A 27,982-nucleotide genomic window follows, 5' to 3' on the forward strand; every position below is an offset into this window, starting at 1 on the left:
CTGGCTAGCGCGCTTCCCATGTTTACACATTAGGTCAGTAGTAGGTGGTCTTTTGTGGCTCTTCAAACACATCCGACCACATGAGCCTGCACTACGAAAGCAATCCGGTTAATGCATTTTCGACTACCTCTGGAAGTGGTTGAAAGTGGACAAGCTCAAAAAGTTTTAAACCCTGTATATTCCTGTATTTAGCATCGTCCACTTGTGATCCGATCGACCAAAATGCATCTTAATACCATGTGTAAACAGGGCCTTAGTGTGACAAGGGTTTACGAAGAAGGAAGTGTGTACTGGCCTGGTGGTGGCTCACTCTGTTGCCTTTCCTCAGCTTCCCTTGCTGGGACAGAGCCAGGAAAAACCCTGTGTGGCTGTATGTGTTGTAGTGATTTTCTTCCATGCGCTCTTTAAACAGGCAATCATTTGAGAACTTCTTCTACAGCAAAGAAGAGATTGAAATGTTAATGTATACCTTTGCAAATGTTTCATTATTTCAGGATGCACTTGAAAGCAATAGTGATTATACCTTTCAAATGAATTAAATTACTATTATCTCATGTAGACATAAGATTATGAGACATTTGATGTCTTTTCTCACCATTCCATGTGCAATTCCTTCCTGATTCATGCACAAATACAGTTCACTCTTCACACCACGGATACCCACTATGCCCGGCCTCATAGCAAACACTCTCAGCAAGCCTTAAAGAGACAAAAAGAGATGTGCAAATGTGTTATATTTCCTCTGAGGGTTATGAGAATTATGAGGCATGAGAGTATGAGGAATATACATCATACTGTACTCAGAAGGCTCATGAACGCCCCACACACTGCCGTTCGCCAGAATCTGTAGGTGAAAACCAATCCCAACGCGGCAATACAGGAGCTGATGTGCTGGTTTAGACTCGTCTACGGCTGCTGGGATATTCAAAGATCAAAAATATTAAAATCTGAAATCAGCTGAAACTCACAGTGACATTAAAACATTTTTTGCTAAAATATTTTGTGATAATTTCTTTTCTTTTTATTTAGTTGTAAATGTTTGTTATAATATTGTTTTGAATTTTTCATATATTGAAAATCAAAGTATTATAATGGTTATAAAACTGGTAATGATTATGTCCATATCGTTTTGTACAAGTGATTCTCCTGCCAACTGTCTGGGGTTGCGTGTGTGTATATATATATATATATATATTGGCCTCATATCTTGCTAACTGGTTAGGCAATTTGAACAAAACTCAGGAGACTAGGGAGATTTCCAAGCTTCGCACAACATAATAGCAACAAGAACAGATGGAGAATTAGGGAAAGCACAGGGTATAAATACACATGAGTAAACTAATGAGACCACAGTTTAACTAAAAGACTAATCAGACACACTGTGAAACTGGGTCACAGGGAAATGGAAAAAAAAATCCAACAAAAAAAACAAAACAAAGAAACATAACATAACTCCACCAACACACACAGCTCACATTTTTGCTATCAGCGGAATGTTATCAGCATGCGTCACAGATCTGTCCTTGTGTCTTTGATTGCTGTCAGCTAGACAGGACCTGATGCATACTATATACTGAAGATCCAGTACATGGTTCATATCCGTTCATATTCGGAACACAAGTGAAGATATTTTTGTTGAAAGCTGATGGCTGAGAAAGGCTTCAGATAGGCCTCCATTGGCATTCAGTACATTAATCCTCCCAAGACCCATAAAAGGCACTTAAAACGCCGTTACAAAGTCCATCTCACCACAGTGGCTCTACAATAATTTTACGATGCGACGACAATAGTTTTTGTGCGCAAAAAAAACAAAAAAAAAACACCTTTATCCAACTTGTTATTGTCTTTCGCGTGTGCCTCCACGACGCATGCGCGAGAATATGACGTAGCACCAGCGTTCGGGAATCCATGAAATGCACACTTTAGCCCGATTTTGAGCACTACTCCGAGACCTAAAGCACGATCAATGTAGAATCCAACAGCTTAGACACGCGCGTCTTCCTCTGCTCGTAAACAAATCGCTTCTGGGTCATGTGTCCGAACGCCGGATCTGCGTCATATTCTCGCGCATGCGTCGTGGAGGCACACATGGAAGACAAGAACAAGTTGGATAAAGGTGTTATTTTGATTTTTTTTTGCGCACAAAAATTATTGTCGTCGCATCGTAAAATTATTGTAGAGTCACTGTGGTGAGATGGACTTTGTAACAACGTTTTAAGTGCCTTTTATGGGTCTTGGGAGTGTAAATGTACTGAATGCCAATGGAGGCCTATCTGAAGCCTTTCTCAGCCATCAGCTTTCAACTAAAATATCTTAATTTGTGTTCCGAATATGAACGGAGGTCTTACGGGTGTCGAACGACATGAGGGTGAGTAATTAATGACAGAATTTTCATTTTTGGGTGAACTAACCCTTTAAGGGGCACAAAGTGTGGCAAGAAATATCCCTCACACCATTACAACACTAACAGCCTGAACTGTTGATACAAGCATGGATCCATGCTTTCATGCTGTTTACTCCAAGTTCTGACCCTACCATCTGAATGTTGCAACAGAAATCCAGACAACGTTTTCCCAATCTTCTATAATTCCATTGTAATGAGTGGTTATTTGAGTCACTGTTGTCTTTTTATGTGTACCATTCTCCTCTGACCTCTGGCATCAACAAGGCATTGTCACCCACAAAACTGCTGCACACTGGATATTTTCTCTACTTCGGACCATTCTCTATAAACCCTGGAGATGGTAGTGTATTAACATTGCAGTAGATCAGCAGTTTCTGAAATACTCAGACCAGCCCTTCTGGTACCAACAACCACACCACATTCAAAGTCACTTAAATCACCTTTCTTCCCTATATTCTGATGCTCAGTTTGAACTTTAGCAGATAGTATTAACCATGTCTGTGTCTAAATGCATTGCGTTGCTGTCATGTGATCTTCCAAGGGGGCCTCAAGATGACTTAAAATAAGACAAACAAACTAAGCCAAAACAACTAAGACTCATGATATTTATTTTAATTCACACCCTCAACAACTGTCTTGAAAATCTGGATATATGAGGAAGGGATTTCCATACTTGAAAAAGTATATTATAAAAAGTATACACATTTTAAAATCCTTAACATTAAACCTTATCCAGTAAATCAACTACAAAAGTAAAAATGTTAATATTGTTGTGGATAATGAGGGGCCTTGGAGTCAAAATGTTTGTGAACCACTCTGGTAGATATTGCTGTATGTCACATGAAACTTTATTTTGTGTCATAAATAAATAATGCGTGTAAGTGTACAGGCCAGACATCCCAGTACTTGATGAATTTTTAATTACTATTAGCAGACTAATAGTAGCCATCTTTATGATACCTTTTATGATCAGGTGAAATACTGTATGTGTTTAGACAGCTGAACGAAGGACAGCTGTCTACTAGACTGTCTATATATAACAAGACCAGTTGCTTTAAAACAGAAAAAATGTACCAAGAGAGGTTCTTCTTTCAGACTAGTAGAAATATCCAAAATATAGTTGATCTATTTGTGTCTGTATTTCCATTAAAATACATATCTTTAAAAGCTGTTTTCTCATGCACTAAGCCAGAAATCTCCACATCAGTAGCACTTAAAAAAAAAAATCCAAAAAGCAAATTAGTACATAATTAAATAGATAATTCCATATGCAATCATAACATTTCAGAAAACTATAACTGGGGTAGTATAGCGATAGTAGTTAATATATTAATATATTACCTGAGATGCCTTGGCAAAAAAAAAAACTTTTTTTGATATGTTACTTTATTTTATATCTGAATCAAATAAGGTGTTTTGTTCAAACAAGCTGGTATGTGATCTTACCTTTCTCTCTCCTCTTTGCATCCCTCATTGAGAGCAGCCACATGTGTCTCAAGCGGCCTGCCTGATCACCTGAGAAATTGGTTTCTTCATCTGTGCAGTTGCAGCTTACACAAATTGACAATATAACTGACATAAAGCATAAAAACATCCGGTGGAAATCCATGACAAGGGCATTAGGTTCACAAATACCCATATGGCCTCCAGGTGAAGCACTTTGATATGCAGTGGCACCTGTGATAGCGTCTCTGAGGCCCAGTTTCCTTCCTGAAATTACCAGTGCTGTGACTGTTGATATATAGAGCCTCCTCCGATGTGAAGCTAGATGAACATTGTGTCCTGCACTCAGTGTAAACATACTTCATTAAACAGGGTCAGTGTGCCTCTACTCGTCCTATCTCCATCCTTTATACATATATCTTCTGCTCTGATACCTTCACTAAATGAACAAACCCACACAGATACACGTTTGCGTCTGTGAACATGACCATATGAAAATCTTCTGCATTATCACTAGAGTGATATCTCCTCATTCATGCATTCTCATCTCACATTGTGATGTCGTAGGATGACACAGGCATGAAGTGTTGGAATTGCTCGATTTGGTTCTTTTTAAATTATTGATTTCTTTTACTTTAACTTCCTTAACTTGACCTCAAAGCAGTGATAAACCCCTTTTCTGTTCACTTAAAACTATAATGCACTACTACTAATTATACAACTATTATTGTTAACCCTTTTACACATAAGTTTTAAATATTCCACCAGTGTGATCGTACCATCAATGTAAACATTACATTTTACATTGTTAATGTACTGTTAATGTTAATGTTAATGTAATGTAAAAATACATGCGGTTTTGGCAGAAACATCACTGTTTTGCAAAGGTAAATGTGGAGATAATTATTGCATCTCAAGTGGAAAGTTATATTGAAGCTTGTTTGTTGTTTCTACCACGGCATAAAACAAAATAAGTGCACCTTTTTTTAAGTCTCACAATTCTTAATTTTTTCTCACAAATGCAATCTCTAATATCTCTCAATATCATGAGTTTACATCTTACAGTTCTGACTTTATTTCCCACATTTGCCAGATTATATCTTGCAATTCTAAATTTATATCTTATAGGTTTTTCCTGATAATTGCAAGTTTCTTTTCAGAATTGAGAGATATAAACTTGCAATTGCTAAAGATAAAGTGACAATTACTTTTTTGTTTACAGTGGGGAGAACAAGAATTTTATACACTGCCGATTTTGCAGATTTGCCTACTTACAAAGCATGTAGAGGTCTGTAATTTTTATCATAGATACACTTCAACCGTGAGTGACGGAATCTAAAACAAAAATCCAGAAAATCACATTGTATGATTTTTAAGTAATTAATTTGCATTTTATTGCATGACATAAGTATTTGATACATCAGAAAAGCAGAACTTAATATTTGGTACAGAAACCTTTGTTTGCAATTACAGAGATCATACGTTTCCTGTAGTTCTTGACCAGGTTTGCACACACTGCAGCAGGGATTTTCACTCCTCCATACAGACCTTCTCCAGATCCTTCAGGTTTCGGATCCTGATCCTGGGCAATACGGACTTTCAGCTCCCTATAAAGATTTTCTATTGCGTTCAGGTCTGGAGACTGGCTAGGCCACTCCAGGACCTTGAGATGCTTCTTACAGAGCCACTCCTTAGTTGCCCTGGCTGTGTGTTCCGGGTCGTTGTCAAGCTGGAAGACCCAGCCACGACCCATTTTCAATGCTCTTACTGAGGGAAGAAGGTTGTTGGCCAAGATCTCGCAATACATGGCCCATCTATCCTCCCCTCAATATGGTGCAGTCGTCCTGTCCCCTTTGCAGAAAAGCATCCCCAAAGAATTATGTTTCCACCTCCATGCTTCACAGTTGGGATGGTGTTCTTGGGGTTGTACTCATCCTTCTTCTTCCTCCAAACACGGTGAGTGGAGTTTAGGCCAAAAAGCTCTATTTTTGTCTTATCAGACCACATGACCTTCTCCCATTCCTCCTCTGGATCATCCAGATGGTCATTGGCAAACTTCAGACGGGCCTGGACATGCGCTGGCTTGAGCAGGGGGACCTTGTGTGCGCTGCAGGATTTTAATCCATGATGGCATACTGTGTTACTAATGGTTTTCTTTGAGACTGTGGACCCAACTCTCTTCAGGTCATTGACCAGGTCCTGCCATGTAGTTCTGGGGTGATCCCTCACCTTCCTCGTAATCATTGATGCCCCACGAGGTGAGATCTTGCATGGTGCCCCAGACCGAGGAAGATTGACCGTCATCTTGAACTTCTTCCATTTTCTAATAATCTTAAGTTATTTTGACAAAAACAACATTTAACCAAATTCAAGGTTATTTTGGCTAGAAGTGGGTTACTCATAGCCGGACTATATCGGGTCTATAGTTAACATAGGTGGTGAAATGAGACCTCAAAGTCTGAGCAGTGCTGTTTTGTACGGCACCAGCAATGTCCTGCAACTCCCGATCAACAACCTTTCTGAAGAGTTCATGGTGTCAAGAACACAGGAAGCATGGGAGTACAGAGAGTCCAGGGATCCAAATGTGGCTGCAGCTGGCATACAGGTGCAAACAGGCAGGAAATGGAGTGCAGAAAAATCACTGGAGGTGGCTGAATCACGGCTGAGGCACAAGGTGCTGGTGGGCCCATAATAAAAACAGGGCGTGCAGGCTTTGGCTATTTCCGGGTAATTAGAGTTGACAATGCTCAAGGTGAAGACTTCTTCCACAGCAGGCATGGAAGGATGGTGAGAACTGGATAGCAAGGAGCTTGGTACAAATGAAAAAATGTTGGGCAATGTAAGATCACCGACATCTGGAAAGCAGACTTCCATCGTATCAGGTTCTTAGTCCAAACCGTCTATGACGTCTTACCAAGTCCAACAAACCTCCACGTCTCCAAAAGTGAGACGCCATCTTGTCCCCTTTGCTCAGGAAGGGGATCCCTAGAACACTTCCTTAGCAGCTGCCCAAAAGCCCTTGGAGATGGGCGTTAACGCTGGTGCCATGACCAGGTACTAAAGGCAGTTACTGAGAGCATAGCCACACTGACTTGGAACTACCTGTGCATTAAACGGTTTTATTGTACACCTTCCAGCCAATCAGAGTCCAGTATTCAGACAGACCATGTTATGTATATACATTGTATTGCCAAAAGTATTGGGACACCCCTCCAAACCATTGAATCCAGATGTTTCAATCACTCCCATGGCCAAAGGTGTATAAAATCAAGCACCTAGGCATGCAGACTGCTTCTACAAACATTTGTGAAAAAATGGGTCACTCTCTAGCCTGGTTAAAACCAGACCAATCTCAGTAGTAACTGAGTTATGGTCTGGCAAAGCTTCATAGACAAATCATTTCCAAAGGGGCGTCACCAACGGGCGTCGCTCAAATGCATCTGGGGCGCAATTGGATAGACCTAAAACCAATCAGAGCGATGAGGGAGATGACGTATGCAGAGCGACGGAGAAACTCTGGCCGTCTCTCAGTATGCGTTCTTGTCTGTACTTGTGTTCTCAAATAGGAAATGCCCTCGGTTTCCATTTCAGAAATCTGGTCACCTTACCTAAACCACATATTAATGTTTAGTATATTATTTTTTAAATGTAAACGAAAAGAGTCAGGGTGTTTTATACTTCGTTTTGTTATAAATATATAAGATAATCAATGTAGGCCTAGCTACGCGTTGCCTGAACCACATTTGTGTGGCTTGTGTGTGTTTAAGAATTTTTTTTTTTTTTTATGAAATGAGGCAGTGGTGTTTTATGACATATTTCGTACGCGAACTTCTGACTTGTGTCCGTGACTTACCAAGTTTGACTCCGGAGAACGAACTCCCGAGGACGGGAGGACACTAGTCCGCCTCTGCTAATGGACAAGCATTGTTCTTGACAGTATCACTCAGTATATATTTGTATATGTTGTGCAGGCAATGCATATTATCTTCAATGCATGTTTATAACAAAACGAAATATAAAAAACCCAGCCTCTTTTCGTTTACATTTAAAAAAACACACACATAATATAGGCTATGATTATCACTGTAATAAATTAAATATGACATAAAACACAACCCAGTCTCTTTTTGTTAAATGTCAGTTTATGTGTGATCATCAATAGCAATTATAAAAGTATAAGTAAAAGGTGTAAGAAGCTATACAATAAATAAAGCAATTCAGTCAAAGTCAGCGCTAGGAGACAACAACGGTAAAGTTTAATATCTTTAAAATATAAAGTTATGAAACTTCACTTTGCCCTCAGACAAAACGATCTGTCTAGGAACAAATTATAGATTAATGAGAGCAAAGATCAGCCGTTAGATCTACACAAGACGAATCATATCTTATGTTTAACCACTACAGAGACATCAGAGCCAGCGGCAGACGGCAGAAGGACTGGCCGAGGAAAGGCGCCTCTCGGTGGGCTCAATAAACGATTGAGCGCCGCTGAACCACTGGAGCTCACAACTCCGAAAACGGCAGATCAAATTTTTAAAAAGGCACTCTCTTTATAAATAAACCACAGATTTGAGCTTTAAACAACTACATTCTCGCCTGAAAAGGACTTAAAACTATATTTTGTAAAACATTAACACTACCAGAGGGCTCTCGCTAAGACCCATTCGTTTAGCCACCAAAGGGCCAAGCTGGTATCAGACTTTTGCCAAATCCAGTCGGAAAGACAGCGATAACATCTTCTTTAGATATGAAGGCTTCGAGTGTTGTTCTTTGCTCGGGTTTTAACAAAAAGGAAAAGTTTAAATCGCTTAAAACAGACGCGATAGCTGATTCGAACGAGTGATGCTCCACGGCGGCAAATCTACTTCACCGTCGCCGCGCTGTCGTCATCGTGTAAAGCCCGCCCCAACGTTTCTAATTGGTGCCGCGATTTCTAGGGATTAGAAATGGGCTTGAATGGGCTCTTTGCCAGACTACTTGCAGAGCAAATCTAAATTTGCCGGAAGTTGTCTGGGTTTTCCCAGGCTAGTCACTCTCAGGAGCTCAGTGAATTCAAGCGTGGTGCCGTGATAGGTTGCAGTGGCGACATGTTCTCTGGAGTGACAAATCAATCTGATGGACAAGTCTGTGTTTGGTGGTTGCCAAGAGAACGGTACTTGCCTGACTGCATTGGACCAAGTGTAGAGTTTAGTGGAGGGGGGATTATGGTTGTTTTTCAGGGGTTGGGCTTGGCCCCTTAGTTCCAGTGAAAGGAACTCTTAATGCTTCAGCATACCAAGACATTTTGGACAATTACATGCTCCCAACTTTGTGGGAACAGTTTGGGGATGGCCCCTTCCTGTTCCAAAATGACTGCGCACCAGTGCACAAAGCAAGGTCCATAAAGACATGGATGAGTGAATTTGGTTTGGAGGAACTTGACTGGCCTGCACAGAGTCCTGACCTCAACCCGATAGAACACCTTTGGGATAAATTAGATCGGAGACTGCGAACCCATCATCAGTGCCTGACCTCACAAATGCGCTTCTAGAAGAATGGTCAAAAATTCCCATAAACACACTTCTCATATTAAATGAAATGGATGGATTGATATATCATAAAAAAATAAAAGTGTAGGCCTAATAAAAAAAAAAAAAGGAAACAGCAACAGATTACATTGATTTACAAGAGTGCTTCTTGTGTGGGAATATGGAATGTCTTTGTCCACTGGATTGTGAGATTAGTGTGTGATGTTCCAATGAGACAAGATTAAAGTGGGTGATGATAAGGGGGTCAGTTTCTTTGTTTACGAATTGGAGGCCTCAGACAGCAGGGGCTGACGTATGTGCTCTTGTTCTCTGGAAGCACAAAATGTCTAAATCATGGTGAAGAAAATGATATGCCTCATATCTGAAGTTGTCAACATTAGCACTGACCATTTTTTTTATTATTATAATGGAAAGTGGAAGCTGTGGAATCGTGTAGTATTGTGGAAACATGGTTAATGCTGCAGGCCTACTACAAAGTTATTAACAGATGCCAGCTGACTGATCAAAATAAAAGACTGATCGAAAAAAGTGACATCTTTTCTTCTGTATTGTGACATATCTGAGTGAATCAAAAATGTTTTAAAAAATAAAACATAAACATGGATGAATCGTTGGTGAATTTTCATTTCATGCAAACTTTTATGAAATGTTTATAATTCATTAACTATAATGCCCACAGTGAACAAACACTTCAAATTGGCCTACAAATTGACATAATGACTGAACACCTCTATTCTGACTTTGAGTAATACAATAATTATTCATGAATAATGCTTATCTTGAGGAATTGTGTATTTATTTTCAAATGTAGCTTATTTTACAATAATTTATTTGAACTGTAACTTAATAAATTATCTTCCTGTGGAGTGTGACCAACTTATCTCAAACTCACACTGAAGAAAAAGTGTGCCGAAAATTCATAATTCTGTTCAACCCTGCCCAAATAACACTGACCTAAAAACGGCTTTATTTTATTTATTAGATAAATGCTCTTACGTTTATTTAGTCTATTAAAAGCGTGATGATCATACATCGTCGCTGCAATGCATGTAACACTAAGTACATTTCTTAAACATAAAAAAAAAAACAGTGCTTTAATTCTGCGTTAACACCAATAAGAGATGAAAGCTGACAATCTTTCTTTGACGTGATTGGTCAGTTCTTGTCAACACTCTTCGAGCTCTTTAGGTGTCTTTAGCAAACGCCTGAAAGAAAAAAGCGCCCATCTGTGACCGTGTGTGTAACGTTACTGCGCAGAGAAAGTTGTTGAATATCTGTCAGTACTGAAGTGTGTTTTTATTGCATCTTCTACGGTTGAACGCTTTCTCTTCTTTAAGGGTGGTGGCATTTTAATAAGAACATTAAAAGCCAGTTGTGTTTTGCTTTAAGCTAACGTTAACGTCATAAGCATAAAGCATGGACTGCAGAGTTCTGTCAGTTCAAAGTCATGTTGTCAGAGGATATGTGGGAAACAAATCTGCATCGTTCCCTTTACAGGTAAGAGGCAGTTGCTTTTGCAGTGCAGTAGATGCCTGCAGCGTTATTTACTGTTTTAACGTAGTTAGTATGCAACTAATTTGCAAGCTAAATTTCACACACAGCCCTTACAATATTAAAATCAGCGTTAGTGTCCCACAACAATGCATGTCAGTATGTAAAACATGTTGTCTTAACATGTGTGTCACTGTTGTGATAGGTGCTGGGCTTTGAAGTGGACTCTATAAACTCTGTGCAGTTCTCCAATCACACAGGTAAATAACTGCTGCTGTCATGAAAGTAAAAGGACAAACCAAATACCAAGACATTCTGAAATACTTATTCATTTTTCAGCTTTAGCTCAACTATGCTAATGACAAATGATGATTAAAATCATGTAATAGTTTAGGGTGTATAATAGATTGTCACAATGCAGGACTGAAATGGCCTGAAATGTCATGTCAACAACCCAATCACTGTTGCATTGTTCCCATCAAATCATTACGTCATCAAGGCTGACCTTCAAATTAGTTTATTTTGATGAGGCATTACTAATGACTCCTCTTGGCTAGGTTTCTCTGAAATACTTGTGTTATGGTTTAAGATTTTGAAAGTAGTATATACTTAGTAAGTAGTACTTAGAAAGTAGTATACTAAAAGTATAAACAGTTTTTAATAGTTTTATAGTGTAATCATTTCACAGTTACTCTCCAAATTAATATAGAAACAACAGTATTTTTATTTTATTTTTTCTATAATATTTGTTGCAATGGCAACTTTTAGGCCAGTATCAATGATACTAACACCGCTGCTAATGTCTCTAGTAAATAGAAGATAAAAAATATATATTAATGATAGCCATTCAACATTACATTATAATTGAAATATATCAATGTCAACATTTATTAGGCTTAAAAATAGTATAAAATCAGCATATTATAATGATTTCTGAAGGATCATGTGACACTGAATACTGGAGAAATGCCATCACAGGAGTAAATTACATTTTAAAGTATATTAAAATAGAAGATGTTTTTCATTGTAATAATATTCCACAATATTACTGTTTTTTTGTTAGATTTTTTTTTATCAAATATAATGCAGGCTAAATGAGCATAAGAGACTTCTTTCAAAAACATTAAAATAATAATGTTTCATAACTTTTGACCAGTTCTTCAGGGTTGTTAAATCACATATAAAAAGGTTTGCTAAAGCATGATTTAACATGTTAATGTTTAGAAAATGTAATCAATGTTATCTGGATAAGTTTATCTTGGTATTGTTGTTTAACCTTCTTGGTGTGGAAAAGTTTCATCACGTCAACTCAGCTTTTGTGTTTCGCAGCATGTGGCACAGTATTATTTTTCTTTCAGTGAAGCAAAGCTTCATGATATTGAAGCCCAGCATGATATTTTCCCCATCTTTTTTTCCAGTTATGTTGTCTGAATTCAGTAATGCAAAACAGGTTGGGGATTGCTCCTTTTTAATTGAGATTTAAAGGTACCACACAACCAGTACTTTGAAAAAAAAAGTAAATATAAAACGTAAATATACAAGTAAATATAAAACCTAAATAAACCATACAAACAATGTACTGTCAGTTTGTGTATTAGTGTGGGGATTTTTCAGCCACTCTTTCTGCAGATTATATCGTTATGTTATTAGGAGGCAACAAGTGATTTTTTTAGACTATGAATCATTCATTTAACCAATTAATTAAATATACTGATTCAAGAAGGTTTTTTTTTTTTTACATTTACAATTAATAGGATAGTTCACCCAAGGGATAGTCATCACCCAGTGCTGTTTTCTGCCTCTGACACGTTTTCCTCAGCGCATAACTTTTTTATGGTTTTATGGTTATATCTAGCCTGGATGCCAGCCGAATTTAGCCCCGCCCACAAAATGTTTTGCTCGGGCAATTCGGTCTGGACTCGCTCCATAGAGGAGGAATTATGCCCGAACAGAAACTGTTCGGACCAATGAAATTGTCAGGGCGGGCTTTAGACGATGATGGACAGATGATCAACAGTAACGTAATCATCCACGTCATCGAAGGCTCTTGGGTTGAATTTGCTCTTATCCTAAACGGAGAACTTGTTCGTATATGCATTCACCTTCACTATTTCTCTCAGAAACGATGATCGTGTTGGTAAGTACTCTGTGTATCCTTAAATTATTTTATTACTGGCAAAGATCGTTTAACGTTACACTCATCTTTTTCTTGTAACGTTACTTAATCCAGCGTGCGTGCAGACAGGGTTTCCAAGTGTTTTTGCAATGTCGCGCACAATTGCTACTCAAAACTATAGCCCAAAACTATAACTTTCCGGGGGGTTCTCCGGAAAAAAATGGCGTTTGGTTGGCAAAATATGTTATTTTGGCAAGGTTGCCTGCTAAAATTCGCATTCCTGGGTTTATATAATCACATAATTGGGGTCGCTTCAACCCGCGGACATGGAGAAAAACACGGACTTGGTTACAGTGCAGTTGAGTTCTGTTGACATTTGACAACTAACGTTACGCGTCGCTCCGTTGCTCTGATTGGTTGTGGGTCTATCCAATTGAGGTCTTTCCTGGCTCGGTTGAAACACGCCCCATAATCAAAGCTCAATGGAGCGGTACCAGACTCATATTCTGACTAGAATTGAGTATGGCCACGCCAGGCTAGGTTATATCCTAACATCTGTCAAATGTTAGAAAGTCCCACAAGCATTTCCATTTTGCATATTCTGACAACAAGCGAGTCTTGGGACCCTTCACTGACTTAAACGAACAGGCAAATGTTCACATTCGTTCGTTCACATTGCCTTCTCTGAGGCAAATGTGGCGTTTCTGCTCGAGGGCACTCCCTGGCTTCCAGTATGAATGAAAATGTGGGTAAAAAATAAGAAAAATAAGGGTGCGTCTCAATCAGCTCCCTAGTTTAGTTGTCAGTGCACTGATCAGGGAATCAGTCAATGGGCTGACGCACCCTTATTTTTCTTATTTTTTACCCAAAAGTTTCATTCATACTGGAAGCCAGAAGGTGCCCTCGAGTAGAAATGCCACGTTTGCCTCAGAAAGTAATAGTTTTCCATGTTTTCTACTTGGAATTTTAACCTTTTTTTGGTTATAATGTACAACACAGCTTACATAGATACATTCACTATATTTGCTTTCATGGGCTTTTATATTACACATTGTTTAGAGGGCAGCATTTGGCAGGATGTGGAAAAATATTGTTCAAAATAATGGATTCAAATTAAGGAGTTGGCAGCTCATTCCAGCAGAGGGGAGCAGAGATGGTGAAAGTTTTGGAGGGTGCTTCATTTTGAAGGAACAAAGAGTTGAGTGACTTTAGCTGTGAGGAGGGAGGGTATCCTCAAGTGTACAGATGGAACAGATGGATTGCCCGTTGCAAAAAAAAGGAAGTGGTAAGTGTGGGGTGGGGAGGGGAAGTGGGAGAGAAGCGTGTTGGTAAAAGGTGACAGGAGAAGTCAGGGGTGAGCAACAAGTGACTGTTTTTATCATAGACTGTAAAAAAAAAATGGACGACGCCCTTTCACTATCTTCCATTGTAGAAAAGTAAAGCTTCCAATGTCTGAATATGGTGCTGATTTTGTAGTTCCGAACCTGAAAAACACGCTCTGTGTGATCGGGGCCAAAGGGTGTGACGCAATATTAAAATGTGAGCTGTCTCGCGATATCGCCATGACAGAGCATGAAATTAGCATAGAATATGCCACCGCTATGTTTACATTACATCTATCCTTCACTGTTTTGGTTTTTAATAGGGCCTTTAAAAATACTGTGCAAAAATCTAATCTTGTCTTGTTCTCATGAACCCAATCTCGTGTTCCAGCCGGCACCCTTGTTTAATTTTTCCTTGTGTCTGCTTTACATGTTTTGCGGTTGAGCAGCACACACATGCATGGCTCTGCTTTATTTACAATCAATACGTTTTATTGATTAAATTTATTATTGACAATTAATCGATTGTCAGTTAATCCTTAAAATCCCTAGTTAATAAGGGCTGTTTTTCCACCCTCTGTTGCTAATGCTGTTCACATTCTATCTGCCCGACTGCTTTCTTCTCACGCTCTTGTTTTTGAGATTCCCACGGTTCTGTTTTTCCCATACTCCTCACAGTTCACCGTTCTTCACATTTAATTTCTCACACAGAGCATTTTGTGTTCTTTGAAAAAGCCTTCTCTTTCTTCCCCAAAATGGTCACACAGTGGTAACTGGTATTTTGTACATTCATGTATGTCTTCAGAGTAAATAAGGTGAGAATGAAGCTAAAAAAATAATACTATATATACTATATCCCCTTGTTTAGTGACTCAATTTGAACACTGCAGCATTGAAATCAGTTACTGAATGGGTCATTTAGTAAATTTAAGAGAAAAAAGGGTTTATTGTGCAGAGCATTCAGATGATAATATCATTAGTTAGAGAGAATGATTGCCCTCAAGGGGAACAGAGCTCTTTTTTGGGGATGTAAAATAAAATGTTGTCCATTGTTGCACTGACTAAGTGATGAATAGTGTCACATTTATTTATGTGCTTACGGTTTCAAGAAATAAACAGATGTCCTAAACTATTCTATCAGGACATCTTCACCAATTTGGCTGAAGCTAAATTAAACATAATAATCACTTGAGAAGTCAGTCATTCCTGTAAGAAATCAATAAAGCAATTGAGAAATGTATACATTAATGAAATACTCTGTCATAAAATGTACAAACAAAATGCAAAATAGATTAATTAATTTGTTTAGAATTGATTTAGAAGTGTTTGATAAAAAAATGACAACACTTTAAAGTAAAGCTTTTTTTATTAACATAAGTTAACTACATTAGTTAACATGAACTAAGATAGAACAATACATCTACAGCATTTATTAATGTCAATGTCTGTCACGGTTAGGCTTATGTTCATTCTTAGTTTCGTTTTCATGGACTTTTAGTTTGTTATTCATTCACCATATGTATTCCTTTGAGTTCTCGCCTGATTTCCGTCTCCATGGTCACACATCATTATGAGTTTGTTTGATTCAGCTGTATTTAATTATCACCTTGTATCTGCACTACATCCTGCTTTTCTTTTGTTCATTGTCTGGTCTCGTAACACGTATGGTTGTGTTTGTGTAGCCTATCTTTATGTTATACTACTTTGTGGTATATTGTTAAACATCCTTGGAACCTTCCGTCTTCGTGAATTTGCACAGTCTAACATTTGTTTGCTTGGTTTTGTTGTCATTGATCAAGTGTTTGTTTAAGGGGCAGATGTGTCTGTTAGGAACCGTTGGGCTTATCCTCTGAACTGTCACCTGTCTCCCCATGTTAATTAAAGCGTTAATATTTGACCACTGTCCAGTTAATCTGTGAAGGTTTATGTTTCTGTGGTCAGCATGTGATCAAAGCATATAATTTACACCTTTAGTACTAGTGCAAATAAAGAAATGTGTCTGAACTATTTTGGGGCCATACATACATGGTTTTAGTTTTAATACATTTTTCATCAGGATTTATTTGATGTTAAAGGCAAAATGTGGACAAACTTGAAAGAAACGTAAAGCTGCCATCTCTGTTTGAACCCCTGAAATTGCCGTTATTTGCGGAGTTATCTTCTTTACGTGGGTTGTGCATCGGCGAGGAAGAATCTAATGTTTTGAGGATTATGTGTGTGTTATCAGCGCACCATTTGTCAACAATGATTGTCATTTTGAACTTTGTGGTTTACAAGCTGCCATCAAAATGGCGTTTAATTATTCCAGCTGCTGTGCGAAAAGGCTATAAATGATCCACCACCTGCAGCATCCTCACATGCGATGGCCTACTTACCGGGACTCCTTCTTTATGTATACAGACGTGACGTAATGACACAAAGGCTCGGATTTCCCGTGGGAAGCTACCAGTACCACTCAAATTATAACACATTATTACAAGCTTATGTAAGGAGATAGTTTTGAACACTGGCTGGTTATGTACTTGCTAAAATAATTATTTTGGTTAATTTTTAACCAAAAAAAGTTACAGACTTTAAATAAGTATAGGCAGCTTAAATGTATTTATGTTTTTAAGGGATAACATTTTAATTTAAATGTGAGTTTTCAATATGTAGTAATTGTTTTATGACAAAGAGTGGGCTGTATGAATAGGCATTGTGGCCGACAACACCCTTTAGCCGTGATTATTGTTCATGCCATGTTGTAATTAATTACCGTAATTACTAGATGAAAGAGCTGCACGATTAATCACTAAAAGATCACAATCCCACGCAATCTTATTACATGTTATTTTGTTTAATTGCCTAATGTTCTTCTTCCCTTCAAGAATCGTAGAAGAATGCAGATCTCTATTTTAAATAAAATAAAATAAAATATAAATTATGATTATAAATTTCTCTAGATGACAACCCGTGACATTCACCTTGGAGCTACTCAAGTCCTTGGACTCAGAATTATGCATTTATATGGCAACACGATTAACGGCAAAACCATAGACAAAACCACATTAAAGTAAAAAAGGTGTTATGCAAATGCATATTTAATAAGCTTTTTAGTTTATTTAGCAGGACATTAGATGTATTCAACTGAAATGTTTGCTAGCTATTTTATGTTTTGTTTATTTTTTGATTATTCTTGCATTATTAAGTAATTAATAATAGTCGATTATAGGAGTTATTAAACAGAAATATTACAAGATAACTATTTACTAAATTTGACTTTACTACATGTGAAAACCATTTTGAGTGTTTCACATGATGTTGCAATGGTCAGGTGGTCTGAGCAAGTTTCAGCGTTAACAAAGATGTGACTGTATAATTTTATAATTCACAATCTCATAATTATGGTTATCCAGACAGGGTGTGAACCTTCATAACGGCACAGGCACAGCTTCTCGTACCGTATCACGAAAGCATGAATTTCAGTTATATATGAGGCTAGGCCACAGGCTTGGCTACTTGAATGATGCTTCTAAAAATCTTTCTCTTGCCAGGGTATGAACACTGGAAAGGGCAAGTGATGACTGCGGATGAATTGCACGTCCTGTACGAGGGGATCAAGCTCAACAACGTGAACCATTACGACTATGTTCTCACAGGTGCAGGTCTTTCCTTTTGTTATTCATAGATGTCACGTGACGTCACACCCTTATAGGAACACCCATCTGGAGGGCAAAACGAGGCTTTCCTCCATTGCCCGCCAGTCATTTTGACCAGGTTTGTGTCTTTTTTTTAAGATGGAAAATTATCAGGTTGTGCTGCAGTTCTATGGCTGTTTTGCTGTTATTTAATACCAAGCGGCAACCTCCCGCGGTCTTTCTTGAAGCCAACATGGAAGTGTAAACTGCAATTCATCGACTGGCTGCTAAAGACAGGCTCCAAAATAGAGTCAAATCTGTATTTCCCCCCATGTTAAAATGGCCAAATTTATAGCAGAACATGTTTTACAGTTTACAGCCTGGTACAAAAAGTGGTTTTGGTCTATATAGCTGTATATGATTGACAGGACAGGACACTTTCTGAGTCTAGGGCTGCAGTAGATTAATTTGATTGATTCTTTCTCCTCCAGCAAATAAAGTGCTTAGAAATAATGTACAAATATTGGAATTCATTTGATAATTAAAAAAAAAAAACATTAATAAAAGAAGAAAAACATTAATTATAATGTTAAATTGGCGTAGTAATTTTTGATTATGAAGTTATAATATAATATAAATATAATTATCATTTTTGTTGTATAAAATAAATTACTTAATACCTTTTTATTCTTTTATTTATTCATATGACCATAATTTATTGCCTAATTATTTATTTCTCACTTGATTTCACAAGGTTCATATGCCACAGCAGATAAAAAGACCAGACATTTCCTGTCTTTATTTGTCTAGTCATCATGTGCCCTTGTGCCAACATCCTGTTTTTACTGACTTAAAGGGTTAGTTCACCCAAAAATGAAAATTCTGTCATTAATTACTTACCCTCATGTCGTTCGACATCCATAAGACCTCCGTTCATCTTCAGAACACAAATGAAGATATTTTAGTTGTAATCCGATTGCTCAGAAAGGCCTCCATTGGCACAATGTACTTTACACTCTCAAGACCCATAAAAGGCACTAAAGACGTCGTTACAAAGTCACAATAACTTAATGAAGCGCCGAAAATAGTTTTTGTGTGCAAAAAAACCTAAATAACGACTTCTATAGTGATGACCGATTTCAAAACACTGCATCATGAAGCGTATCGAATCAGCGAGTCGAATCATGATTCGGATCGCGTGTCAAAAAGCCAAACTGCTGAATCGTGTGACTTTGGCGATCCAAACCACTGAATCGACTCGCTGATTCATAACGCTTCGAAGCTTCATGATGCAGTAATTTTGAAATCGGTCATCACTATATAAGTCGTTATTTAGTTTTTTTTGCGCACAAAAACTATTCTCGTCAATTCATAAAGTTATTGTAGAACCACTGTAGTGAGATGGACTTTGTAACGACGTCTTTAGTACCTTTTATGGGTCTTGAGAGTGTAAAGTACATTGTGCCAATGGAGGCCTTTCTGAGCCATCGGATTTCAACTAAAATATCTTCATTTGTGTTCTGAAGATGAACGGAGGTCTTACGGGTGTCGAACAACATGAGGGTAAGTAATTAATGACTGAATTTTCATTTTTGGGTGAACTAACCCTTTAACTAACTCACTTTAAATATCCTGATAATTATTATCCAATCAGAAATGCTTTCTCGATATCAGTTATTTTAGGCAGGGTTGGTAGACATAGCTTTGAAGGGTGGGGTTTCAGAAATCAATAGTCTTTTACCAGTAATCATGCCTCAGAAATAATAAGTCAATGGACATTACATTTCAAAATTTAAATGAAACAAATCACTTTTTGTCAGTTGGTTTCATCAGTGTTTTTTCAATTTTTTTTCAGGATACACTAGGGATGATTCCTTTTTGGAAATGGTGGTTGACATTGTACAGGAGCTGAAGAGGTCAAACCCAAGCCTCGTGTATGGTGTGTATATAATAAAGTTTTATTTGTTAACATTAGTCAAAAGATTTGTCTTTTAACATTAGCACTGTGAACTAACATGAACAAACAATGCACACTAGTCGATTATAGGAATTATTAAACAGAAATATTACAAGATAACTACATTTTACTACTAAATCCACTGCCATTTTGAGTGTTTCACATGATGTTGCAATGGTTATAAACATTCTTAAATCAAGATACATTTACTAGATAAGTACAATTTCAACTAAATAAGAAGAGCATTTTTTTGCAGTGTAGTCAAATATTTGATCATTTAAAATATAATAGGCCTTTGTTGACTACATTCTAAATAAATGATTCTGGAGTTTTGTTTTGTAGAAAGTGAATTGCTTTCTTTAAATTGAATTTCGGATTGAGTCACGATTTTCAAATATTTGATTAGTTAATTTAATAGGTTGTGCGATTTATTGTCTAAAAAAATTCCCATGTTTTCGGTGCTGATGTGGTGGTGACCTGTTCATGTAACCAGTGTTGTGCCTGAACACCGGTAACACCATCAACACTGACTATCGCAGCAAGCAATAACGCACCTAAAAGCTGTCAATCAACTCTCAGGGTGTTTTATACTGGGCACGTTTGCTGCGGTCCGAGCGTGATTCTTCCCTCGCCTCCGCTGCGTTGGTCTGGTTTCACACTCAACTTGAACCCTAGTGCTTTTGCGTTCATCACAAACTTGCACGGGCATGATAGAAAACAGAATGCGGGTCAATATATACAGTATATAATTTTTTTTAAATGAATGTGGCGCTATTATGTGCAGCTGAGTAAGCGACACTTGGGTTTACCGTATGGGTGTCGCTTAAAGGCGGCTTTTGCTGCTAGCAAACAGACTCTTTTGAGGGGACAGTGAATAATTTGCTGCCCTGATTGCACTCGCTATGCGCGAATACACTGCAGGCTCGCTCTCGCTCGTATCTAATGTAAATCATCAACACTATCATCCCTTACATGTATGTTATTGAACTAATGACATTGACATAATTGGCTAAAATGCATGCATTGGTTACTTTTCTTCCTGAACAAGTGCGCACCCGAGTGTTGCTTTCACATTCACACGAATCGCGGCACAGTTTGAGTGCAACCGAACTCGGGTTCGGTACCTCAGTGTGCACCGAGGTCCACATGACAGTTATACATTAGCAATTTTTCATGCAAACCGTGCCCCATTTCGAACTAAACTTCCTGTGTAAAAACACCCCAAGACTACAGAAGAAGAACACATTGTCTCACACGCACACTGCAGACTTGCATGGCATAAAACGGTTACGGTAACTTGGGGCGATGTCAAATAACAGTCATATGTTTAAGCATGTTACAATAATTTATATGGCTTGAGTTAGCCTATTCCTGAATGAATGAAACAGTTTATCATACAGATTGAGAGCTTGAATGGTCTCTCTCCCTCTCTCTCTCTGTTTATATGTGTGTAGCCTATACATGCGTGTATGCGGGGGAAGGAGTTGGGCTTTTCGAATAATAATCAAATAATTCCCAGCAATCATCAAATATTATTTTTGCTTGAAATGCCCATCCCTTTATTTATACAGCTGCAGCAGCTGTGTCTGGAGCTATAGCTCACTCAGTAAGACTAAATGGATTGCTATGGATTTTACTGGAATGAGTCAAACAGGATTTAATTAGAATATCATTGTCTGAGAATGTCATGTCGTGTGTGCATGATGAGTGATGATCCAATCCAGACTCAGGAAGCCTGTAAGGCCTTGCTGACCTACAGTGTATTATGTTCATTCTGTTTCTCTTTGCTGTTTTTTTTTTTCCACCAAGTGTGTGATCCGGTGCTGGGTGATAATGGGGCTATGGTGAGCATATACATTTTTTTCCCCTACATTATTTGCATTATACTTTCACATTAAAAAATGTAACCCCTTATTTAGCAGAACATCTGAATCTTTGTTAAACCCAAAGAGCTGACCACTTTCTGTTTCATTTCTAGTATGTTCCTGAGAACCTGCTGCCCATCTACAGGGAAAAAGTAGTGCCGGCCGCTGACATAATCACTCCAAATCAGTTTGAAGCAGAGTAAGTGTCCAGTTATGCTGATTTCTTGTGTATGTGTGTAGGAATCAATGGCCCTCTGTACTCCAAGATGATGTGGTCTGATCTCATGGTATCAGTATGCATTAAAGGTTTGTCCTGTGACTATTTGTGACTAGCCCACCCAAAACAAATGTTCATACCAAATTCAAATAGTTGTGTCTACCTCTCCCAGCTGTAGTTGGTGTCATTTCCATAGTTTTACCCACAAGACATTGGGTGTGTCATAATGAACAACACATGTAAATATTTAACTATTAAAAATTTTTTCTCACAGACTCCTCACTGGTAGAAGCATAAGTACAGAGACAGATGCCGTTGAAGTAAGTTTCTATCAGCTGTTCTCTTTATGCCGCAGTTAGTTCTGCTTATCTAATCTGATTGGCCTAGTGGCTTTCTTAGAATGCTGATATATATATATAACAGCACTGGGATCTTTCAGTTGATCTGCTTCCGCCACTCACAGCGTTGTTACAATTGCTGTAATATACAGTTATGACATTGCCTAAAGGAATATTTAATGTTCAAATGCCATCATTTATGGGATAATGTTGATTACCACAAAAAAAAAAAAAGAAGCAGCAAATATCAAGGTTATGATTACAATAAAAGTAAATGTGGCCAACATTTTTTTGTATGTGTTACGTTTTATACTTATAACTCTTAGATGTATCGCTTACACAGAAGTCACTTTCAAAACAAGCAGTGCGGGCAAATTCACGTGACCAACTTTGCATGGAGAAGGAAAGATATTTTAAACAAAGGGAGATATTTTATTTAACAATCCCCTTTCCAAGAACTACAACAAACGGCTCGTTTGGACTACAATGTATTTGAGAAGTCACAATGTTACTCATTTAAATAATCTCCGCCCACAGAATACACAAAAAGGTGCAAGGCCTGGTTGAGCTGCATTAGAGCAGACAGTGTTGCCACTATTCAAACAAACGACCCCGTTTCCAAAACTCATTTGTTTGACCTTCCTAAGCCTGGCAATAGTTGTTAAAATTGATTTTAAACACTGTTCCCTATAACCTCAACGTTTGTACATTTCGTTATTATAGTTTTCCGACAAATATCATTAATAAATGGTGTATAATCCTGTTAACATTCTTAAGTCTGAATCAGGCTTGAATTGGTTTTAAATTGACGCCAGCTAACCTACCACAGCACATGTTTTATTACTGAAGGAGGGGCTTCATCGAAACAGGAACCAACGATGCGTTCGAGTCAGATAGGGGAGAGAGGTGTTGTAATAATGTAAAAGCATACTCTAATAGAGTATACTCCATACTCTAACTAACTGTAATAGAACCCCTTTAACACACATATAGCTTATGCCTGCATGTCAGTGTGCATATTATCCATCCTCAATAGTATGTGGCATTAGTGATATTCAATACTATGTAGGGTGAATAGGGTGGATAGTATGCACATTGGGATGCAGGGTATGTCTTCAGTTAAAACACAGGAAGTAACTCAGGCAAATATACAACTACTACAGTTAACATGATCAGCACACAAGTAGAAGTCACATGACTTAAGTGTTAAACCATATAGTACGCTTGCCAGAGTAGGTTAACTTAGTGTGGCTTCTACTTGTGTGCTGATCGTGATGAAGATGGTGTTTGGATGAACACCGAAGCATCTTGCTAACTTGTTTTGATGTAGTCCAGTGACTTTTAATAAAGAAGTTGTTTGAACATTTTATTACCTGGATGTTTTAGACATCATGAATACATAAGTGGAAATATTTTTTTGGCGGTAATCAACATTATGCCACAATTGGGCTTAACTTGTAATAGCTGCAATGAATGTAACACAAACTACAGACCCTACTGAAATGGAAAGTGTAACTGTTGTTTTGTATTTCAGGTGATGAACCTGCTGCATTCGATGGGTCCAGACACAGTGGTCATCACCAGCTCTGACCTGCCCTCTCCTCTGGGGGATCAGTATCTGGTCGCCCTGGGGAGCCAGAAAAGAGGTGATTTTATTATTTGAATTCCCACCACACAATATAAAGGCCAGTGCAGTGAAACTCTTGAAGCTCTTGCAATGCTTGCCTGATACTTTTCATCATCATCGTCTGGGTTGAGTAAGTTGCAGTTATGATACGGCAGAATTCAGCTGCTTCATTTTGAATATATATCGTGTTCAAAGGCTTGCCTCTGTTTATTCAACATATATTTTTATAGTTGGATGAGCTGTTTTTGAAGCTGTTATAAGAGGAAGCTAAAGAGGAATAAGAGGAAGCTAAAGAGGTTATAAGAGGAAGCTTACTAAAATAATGTTGCTTGGAAACCATGCACAGTCAGGTTCTGGCAATAGTATCCAGCTGCACCCCCGCAGCACCACGGTTTCAAAAACACATTTTCAGTGGCGCTGCCAATATACGTTATTATTTGGGGTATTTTAAAAACATAAATGCAGCCTTGGTGAGCAGAAGAGACTTCTTTAAAAACATTTAAAAACCTTGCCGTTCTAAAACTTTTGACCGGTAGTGTATTTCTATACAGTCAAATTAAACTGCAGTGCTGCAGCTGGATATTTCTCGGTTCTGGAAGTCCCATTTATTGTTTAAAGGGGAACTGATTTTTAACTATAACTAATAAACCTTTACAGACCGACTTACTGTGAGTTATGAGGTTGTTAATCAATGGTATATGCTTTTTTTGAAGCCATAGTCTGCCCTATTTAATGTTGTAATTTTTTTTAAATACTCATGTTTAGCTGCAGATTTTCTGGTAAGTTTGATTCTGCAGAGAAATTTCCACCAATCAGAGAATCGTGACAAGCAAATCGCACCAAAATGCTTTTTAGTTCCCACACCTACTACATGAAGCACTGTGAATGATTTAATAGTCAGTCTCCTTATGAACTCAAACTATTTCTGTATGTATGCATGTTTTGAAATATGTTGTTTATATATGTTTAATTAACATCTTTAAATCAATAGCTTTATAGTTCACCATCATTGTCATTTGCAATGCTTCATGTGGACTGTAGTTTTTTCCCTCATTAAAGGCATTAAGTACACAGTCTTGTGAATTTGTCTTGTCTGATTTTAAATTTTTGTTTGTAATGTTGCGTTTCACCTTGTAGCTGGATGGTTTGGTCCATGTCCATTAATGAAGACTTTTTAAAAAAAAATCCATATGGGAAAAATTATACTTCTGGAACCAATGTCGCTGAAAAAGTGGGCTCAATAGGAATGACAAAATAGGGTGGCTGAAATGGGGGGATGAGGAACCATCATTACAATGTGTAAATGTACAAATACTTTTGGTTGTTTGGCATCAGCACATTTAGTGTTCATTCAAGAGTTTTTTCCACTGCATCATTCTTTACTAGTGGTTTCTGTCAAAGGGTTTCATCCCAGTTGTGCATTGAATGATATACTCCTGTTTTTTTTCAGTGAGAGCAGATGGTACCATAGTGACCCAACAGATCCGTATGGACATCACCAGGGTTGATGCTGTGTTTGTGGGAACAGGAGACCTGTTTGCTGCGATGCTGCTGGCGTGGACACACCTCCACCCAAATGATCTCAAGGTAAACAACGTAATGGCACACCAATTATAGTTGTGTTCTCAAGAGTAAGAATAATGCAGTTTGCTATATACAGTGGCTGCATTTGGTCCATTAAAGTGGGGTTGAAATGCTGTTTACACATGGACAAAGTTTCAAAACATATGTTGGACGTTTGATGGGAGGATTTCTGTGCCAAAAATACTCCTTCTGGTTTGTGACAAGTTTTTTTCAAGTATGGGTCTGCGGTCGTGGGTTGGAAGCAGGCGGTGAGTAAAACTGCTTCAAATGTCTTTGTGTTGTTAGCTATCGACACGTTCATTCAAATGCGCAACAATTCCATTGTTTTTCTCTGTAAACACGCACATGTGCAAAACCATTCCACTTGCTAGTGCTATCGTTAAATTGCATACAATAGTCCATAAAACAAATTATGTCCTCATAAACCATGAGTAAACACACACAAATGTTGTTAAACTCGCGCATGACAAGCCGCTAAGCAAATATATACAGTTACAGTACATACCACATAGAGATGTCCTGCTGTAGTCGTTGATGCTGCTGCTCCTGTTCAATTTCAGCCTCCGGATCAGATTCTGGATCATATATGTATGGCTGAATGTGACTGATAGCCATGGTTTATTTAGGATAGCGTTTTTTTCCACACGCTTAAGGATGTCACAGCTTCCAGACGCTCTCAACGCAATAGCTGCGCGCGCTCGTGATTCTTTAGCTCCGCCCACACAATACGCCTCCAGCCGCTCTGCTTTATTCGGAAAGACTCGGTACAGCGTATCTTTCTTTTATAAATATTATAAAACGAAAGACTTTTCGGAGATATGAAGGATGCAATACTACTCTATAGGTACTCAAGATTGACTGAAACTGAGTGTTTCACCTCCCCTTTAAAGTCTAAATCAGTCACCCCAGGAACAATACAAGTCGTCATTGTGACTAAAAGTTTGCTAAGAGGTATTTCATACTCAAGCAAGGCAGTATTTGACTCTGGTGAAGCCTATCCAGTTGGAGCAGACTGGGAGTGGCTTTGGATAGCAACATGCCCAGTGCATTATGGGTGTTGAATTTTTCAAACCTATTTAGCAAAAAGGAAGGCAACAGCCTTTTTTTCTCTAGCCAGGTATCACGATTTCTTTTTTTGCCTTTCTCCCACATAGGCAGCCACATTTTATTGAAAGCCCATTTTCGGCTTATACTGTAAATACTTTGTGGCCACTCTACAAATGTCCTAAATAAGACTTTTCGAAAAGTGTTCTGTAGATTATGTTGAATTATAACCCATAGCCCTTGATGTATTTTTGACAGACGGCCTGTGAGAAGGCGGCTTCCGTCATGCACCATGTCATAAAGCGGACTATTACTTATGCAAAAGGTAAGACTGTATCTTCAGATATTGCAAAGTGCTTCTGAGTGACAACGTTTGGTAGCTGACCTTTTTTGGTAGCATATCATTAATTCCGTACTAGATAAAGTTCCTGTAACTCATCCCTTACCTTCGCTCATCTCTCAGAGGTGGCCGGTCCTGATCGAAAGCCCAGTCCTGCTCAGCTTGAGTTGCGGATGGTCCAGAGTAAAGCAGACATTGAGGATCCTGCCATAGTTTTGAATGCTGTTGTGTTGTAGTGCATTACTCTTACATTCTGTACTAGACAATATGAATGTCATATGTTTAACAGCCAGAGTTTACAGTCACACTGTGAATGCTGGACGGCTCATATTTGTATGCTGTAGCGTTATAAAGTCTTTTATAACAACAATAATGTTGTTAGAATTGAAACTGTGACTTCTGGTACTCCATAGTGCATACTGCGTCCAAAAACTAACATGTATGTTATTATGTCCACATTCCAGCCGTAATGTGCATGTGACTATCCATCCATTACTAGTATTTTACTGTGATCTGATTATGCATGTGTCCATCTGAATTAAGCATTTGTAATGATTTAGTCACATTAAGAAAATGTATTTAACATATCAGTGTTGTCTAACCTAACTTTTGATTTCATTCAGTCTTTTATACTTAAACATTATTTGATCCGTTAGTCCTATTATTTCATCAGAATGACTGTACAAGCCCAGTCAGGCCAAGTTTGAGAAAAATGTCTATTAAATAATACAAATGAATGAAATGTCTCTATTAAGAAGGTGCCTTGAAATGCTGCTGTAGTAAATATTAAACAAACAGTTTTTATCTTTGTAATAATTTAGCAATAATTGTTATGATGACTAACTTATTTTGACTATATTGTAATAAAGTCATTCTAATTTATATTCATCCTTTGTATTCAGGAATTTCATTTTAAATATACTTTGATGATTGTGGTGCAACAGGAGACATTTTACTCTAGGGATTTATAGTGTATTTATAGTGTTTTTTTAATTTATTTATTTATGATTTTAATAGTTAATATATATTAACCATTAGATGAAACTGAACTATTTATATGCCAGGGTTCAAACCAACTAACACTAGGAA

General features: G+C 37.9%; 2 protein-coding genes across 4 annotated transcripts; one reads left to right on the forward strand and one right to left on the reverse strand.

Moving 5' to 3' along the window:
* Positions 1-253: 253 nt before the first annotated feature.
* LOC307128717 (fibroblast growth factor 4A-like) lies at positions 254-4,428 on the reverse strand (the record flags this gene model as incomplete). Its single annotated transcript, XM_079820659.1, has 7 exons — positions 254-433; positions 596-699; positions 796-915; positions 3,851-3,976; positions 4,082-4,186; positions 4,282-4,286; positions 4,400-4,428. 7 exons carry the CDS (start codon positions 4,426-4,428, stop codon positions 254-256), a joined length of 669 nt encoding a protein of 222 aa, XP_079676785.1.
* A 6,150-nt stretch (positions 4,429-10,578) lies between these two features.
* On the forward strand, positions 10,579-27,782 carry pdxka (pyridoxal (pyridoxine, vitamin B6) kinase a). 3 transcript variants are annotated; one of them, XM_079820997.1, is made up of 11 exons: positions 10,579-10,872; positions 11,072-11,126; positions 17,838-17,942; positions 19,777-19,860; positions 21,688-21,722; positions 21,857-21,942; positions 22,235-22,280; positions 23,833-23,944; positions 25,376-25,512; positions 26,812-26,878; positions 27,017-27,782. In XM_079820997.1, the coding sequence occupies exons 1-11, from the start codon at positions 10,792-10,794 to the stop codon at positions 27,127-27,129; spliced, it is 921 nt and encodes a 306-aa protein (XP_079677123.1). In that variant the 5' UTR covers positions 10,579-10,791; the 3' UTR covers positions 27,130-27,782. The 3 variants fall into 3 exon arrangements, with proteins under 3 accessions (XP_079677123.1, XP_079677125.1, XP_079677124.1); XM_079820999.1 differs by lacking the exon at positions 11,072-11,126 and having other exon boundaries at positions 10,583-10,872; XM_079820998.1 differs by lacking the exons at positions 10,579-10,872; positions 11,072-11,126 and adding an exon at positions 14,167-14,267.
* Positions 27,783-27,982: the final 200 nt, after the last annotated feature.

The sequence above is a fragment of the Gobio gobio genome, assembly GCF_949357685.1.
Source record: "Gobio gobio genome assembly, chromosome: 7".
Classification (NCBI taxonomy): domain Eukaryota; kingdom Metazoa; phylum Chordata; class Actinopteri; order Cypriniformes; family Gobionidae; genus Gobio; species Gobio gobio.

What these genes read in the sequence shown, in the direction of transcription:
- pdxka (XM_079820997.1), top strand. Translation starts at nt 10,792, where the DNA reads ATGGACTGCAGAGTTCTGTCAGTTCAAAGTCATGTTGTCAGAGGATAT. An exon ending in TCCACCCAAATGATCTCAAG is followed by an intron (nt 25,513 to 26,811) that starts GTAAACAACGTA and finishes TATTTTTGACAG; the next exon opens with ACGGCCTGTGAGAAGGCGGC. An exon ending in GACTATTACTTATGCAAAAG is followed by an intron (nt 26,879 to 27,016) that starts GTAAGACTGTAT and finishes CTCATCTCTCAG; the next exon opens with AGGTGGCCGGTCCTGATCGA.